A 3,980-nucleotide genomic window follows, 5' to 3' on the forward strand; every position below is an offset into this window, starting at 1 on the left:
TTGTGCAGAAGGCAAGAAACTAAAGTGTGCAAGTTGAAGAAAGTGCTTTCGGCCTTAAGTAGGCACAGAGGGACACTTATTTGGTTTCACATGGCTTTAACTGAGAGAAGATGGTTTAGGGTATTCTCTATGTCTAGAAGACAAAAGAGTTCTTGGTCATCATGCTTCACGTTATGACTTGCTGCTCACAGGAACGCGTGAGGATGATATTGCAGGGGATATGATTTTCACAGCGTAAGGATGGTATTGTTATGATACAAACATAAACTGCATAGAAGGTTTTCTTTTGAAGATTGTAAGACTGTCACTATGCAAATGGAGATATTGCATAATGCAAACATAAACTGCGTAGAAGGTTTTCTTTTGAAGATTGTAAGACTGTCACTATGCAAATGGAGATATTGCTTTCAATCAGACATTACACCAGCAGGCTGTGGCGTGTTTGATCTCTCTATGCAATACAAGGCCAGATATACACTTTGAGGTGTCCCAGTCATGCAGATTTATGCATAGCGCATGAAGCAAGCATTGGCAAGCTGTTATGCAGGTGCTCCCCTATTTTGCAAGGGACTCAGTATCTTGGATTGTTCTATCCTAGGGGGTTAAGTCCCATCTCTGCTTTCGGTGACTCTAATTGGGCAGGTTGTTTTGACATATGGGTGTCTACTACAGGATTTTGCTTTTATGTTGGTAATTCATGCATACCGTGGTTCAATAAGAAGCAACCTAGCGGTGGCCGCCTTCACTTGTGAGGCTGTATACAGGGTAGCTATCACAACCACACTGGAATGTACAAAATTGTTTGCTAACTGGAATATGGAACAGCCATCCACCATGACCATCGTTAATGACAGTCGAAGTGCTTTGGCAATTGCAAAAGATAATGTATTTCATGCTCGCACAAAGCATATTGTGGTGTATCATCATTGTGTCAGGGAGAGACTCTCTTCTATGTGCCCACATATGTCAATGTGGCTGACTTTTTCACAAACACATTTCCTCATGAGAAGTGAGAAGTGAGAAGCCTTTCAAAAGCGTTTGCCTTTTGGGGATTGATTTGTCATGTCATCCTTTACTGTATCACTCTGAGGGGGGTTTGTAGACCTAATTCTTGTGGTCAGTGAACTAGGACTCGTACTAGGGCAACTTTTTCCCTCCTTTAGAGGTTTTTCCCCCAAATTAAAATTTAGGGTTTAGGATGTTTATAACCCCATTGTAATTTCTTTTTATTTATTCCACTAAGTGCACTCTTTCTTCCTTGCTCTCACACTGCTCCCACCCCCCTTTTCCAACAAAAAAGGTTCTTTATAATATGCACTATGTGGGAAAATTTACCTCTGAATGACTCCAAGAGAACTTGGCCCATCCATCAAGCAATAATTGCAATAAATGAGATCAACTTGCTTCAAAAAGGGCTGTTGTTTTCCAACTTGGGCATGTTGCAGTCAGTGTGGAATCATACTCTGTTGACTACTCAATGCACAATAAAATGATGTTAAAGACCCTGATCCTCCTGCCCTCAGGCATACCGAAACTAAGAACTTTGAGCCACATTCTGAGTGACAACTTGTGAGTCCTTAGCTGTGACACTGATTTACTCCAAGCATGGTATATACCCTTCCTTTTCTATTTGCATTCGCAATCTCTGCACTTTTGAATAGATATCCATACTTTCTTGGTGACTTTTATCTCCCACTTTAAAATCATGCACCTTAAAGTCAACTTCAATTAACGCCTCCCCTGGTACTTTCCATGCAATTGCACCTTTTCTCTGCTCTTCTATCTTGTCTGCATCTGCCAGCATGCCCGCATGAACATATATGTTTGACATCAGCACATACCCAGCAGAAATTCTCTCATCTAATGCAACAACATGATCGAAGCATCTCCGACCTACCTCCACATCACCATGTGTTCTGCAGTGACCAAGCAAAGATATCCACACCTCAACACTAGGATGTAAGGGCATGGTTTCAAGCAGAACTTGTGTCTCCTTCAAATGCCCTGCACGACCAAGAAGGTCAACCATGAAGTTGTAATGCTCCAGGGTGGGGTTGATATCATGGTCTACCATCATTGAATTGAAATGGGAATAGCCTGCATTCAATTCACCCATGTGACTGCATGCAGACAGAAGACACACAAATGTTATGTCATCTGGCTTTAGTCCTTCTTTTCGCATGTTTGAAAAGAACTGTAGGGCCAAGTTATAATTGCTATGCTGGGCATAGCCTGCCATCATTGCACTCCATGTCACCACATTTCGTTCTGGTAATTTATCAAACACCTTGCATGCATCTTCAAGACTTCCACACTTCACATACATGTCAATGAGGGTGTTACCAATGGCTACATCCAATCCAAAACCATTATCAGTTAGCTGGGCATGAACTACTTTGCCTTGATTGAGAGCTGCTATGCTAGAACATGCCTTCATAATGAAAATAAAGGTGATCTTGTCTGGCTCAAGGCCTGCTTGTTGCATACATTGGAAAAGTTGGAGTGCCTGTTGACCATGGCCACGCTGAGCATATGCTGCTATCATCGTGTTCAAGGTTACCACATCTCTTCTGGGAAACTTGTCGAATACCTTACATGCATTCTCAAGGCTCCCACATTTGGTGTACATGTCGATGAGGGTGTTGCCAACACACAGCTCACTTTCAAGTCCACTTTCAACAATGTGGGCATGTATCAGCTTACCCTGATCTAAGGCTACTATGCCGGAACATGCTTTTAGAATGCAAACGAATGTGACTTGAGTAGGCTCAATTTTGTCCTGTTGCATCTGCTGGTAAAGCCCTAGAGCCTCCTGTCCATGCCCATGCTGGGAAAACCCTGTCATCATCGCATTCCACGTTACTACATCTCGCTTGGGTAACCTGCTAAAAACTCTGAATGCATCTTCCAGGCTCCCACATTTGGAATACATGTCAATGAGCGTATTGCCAACAGATACATACACCTCAAGTCCGACTTCCACTACATATATATGAATGAGCTTGCCCAAACCCAAGGCTGCTTTGCAAAAACATGCTTTTAGGATGCAAACAAATGTGACCCTGTCTGGCTCTAGGCCTACTTGTGGCATTTGCTCAAAATATTGGAGAGCCTCATGTCCAAGCTGATGCTGGATAAATCCTGACACCATAGCATTCCATGTCACTAAATTCTTATTAGGTAATGTAATGAATAGCCTGTGTGCCACATCCAAGCTCCCACATTTTGCGTACATGTCTATGAGAGTGTTGGCAACGGACAAATCCAACTCACAGCCACTTGCAATTATATGAGAATGGATCAACTTGCCCTTACGTAGGGCTCCTACGCTGGAGCAAGCTTTCAAAATGCAAACAAATGAGACCCTGGTTGGTTTTATGCCCTCCTCTTTCATTTGCCAAAAGAGCTGTAGAGCCTCTTCATATAACCCATGCTGGACAAAGCCTGCAATCATTGCATTCCATCCCACGACGTCCCGTTTTGGCAATCCATCAAAAACCTGGTGTGCATCTTTCAGAGTCCCACATTTGGCATACATATCGATCAGGAAGTTGCCAACAAATACGTCGGAGTCAAAACCACTCCCTATGATGTGAGAATGAATTAGCCTACCCTGTGGTACGCTGTCTATGCCAACACATGCTCTCAGCACCTCAAGATAAACGTGACCATCCGCATTCACACTTGACCTTCGCATTTGGTGATACAATTTGATAGCTTGCTCATACTGTCCAAAATTGCAATGGGCTGAGATAATTGCAGTCCATGAAAACACGTTCGGGTTCGACAGTTTGCTAAATACTTGGCTTGCTTCGAACAAACACCCGTCCAAAGCAAGCATGCGGATCAAGTAACTCCCCACAACCGCATCTGATTCGAATCCACCTCTTACGATTAAGCAGTGAACTGCCCTGGCTGAAATTACGTCGCCCTTATCGATGCACATCTGCAAGAGACGAGCAAAGAAGGAAGCAGACACA

At 43.2% G+C, this 3,980-nt stretch overlaps 1 protein-coding gene across 2 annotated transcripts in view; it reads right to left on the reverse strand.

The window, feature by feature from the left end:
* Positions 1-1,275: 1,275 nt before the first annotated feature.
* LOC147905406 (pentatricopeptide repeat-containing protein At4g39530-like) overlaps positions 1,276-3,980 on the reverse strand; it is a 2,872-nt gene continuing 167 nt past the window's right edge. Inside the window, exons 1-2 of one of the 2 annotated variants that reach the window (XM_087379809.1) lie at positions 1,898-3,980; positions 1,654-1,794 (exon numbers count right to left, since the gene is read on the reverse strand). The exon at positions 1,898-3,980 is cut by the window's right edge and continues 167 nt beyond it. In XM_087379809.1, coding sequence (XP_087235935.1) covers positions 1,780-1,794; positions 1,898-3,980 — 2,098 coding nt within the window. In that variant the 3' untranslated portion in view covers positions 1,654-1,779. The other variant, XM_087379805.1, reaches the window with a different exon arrangement.

This window comes from Dipteris shenzhenensis, chromosome 1, assembly GCF_047967505.1.
Source record: "Dipteris shenzhenensis isolate YYH24624 ecotype China chromosome 1, Dip_SZ_1.0, whole genome shotgun sequence".
In the NCBI taxonomy this organism is placed as follows: Eukaryota; Viridiplantae; Streptophyta; class Polypodiopsida; order Gleicheniales; family Dipteridaceae; genus Dipteris; species Dipteris shenzhenensis.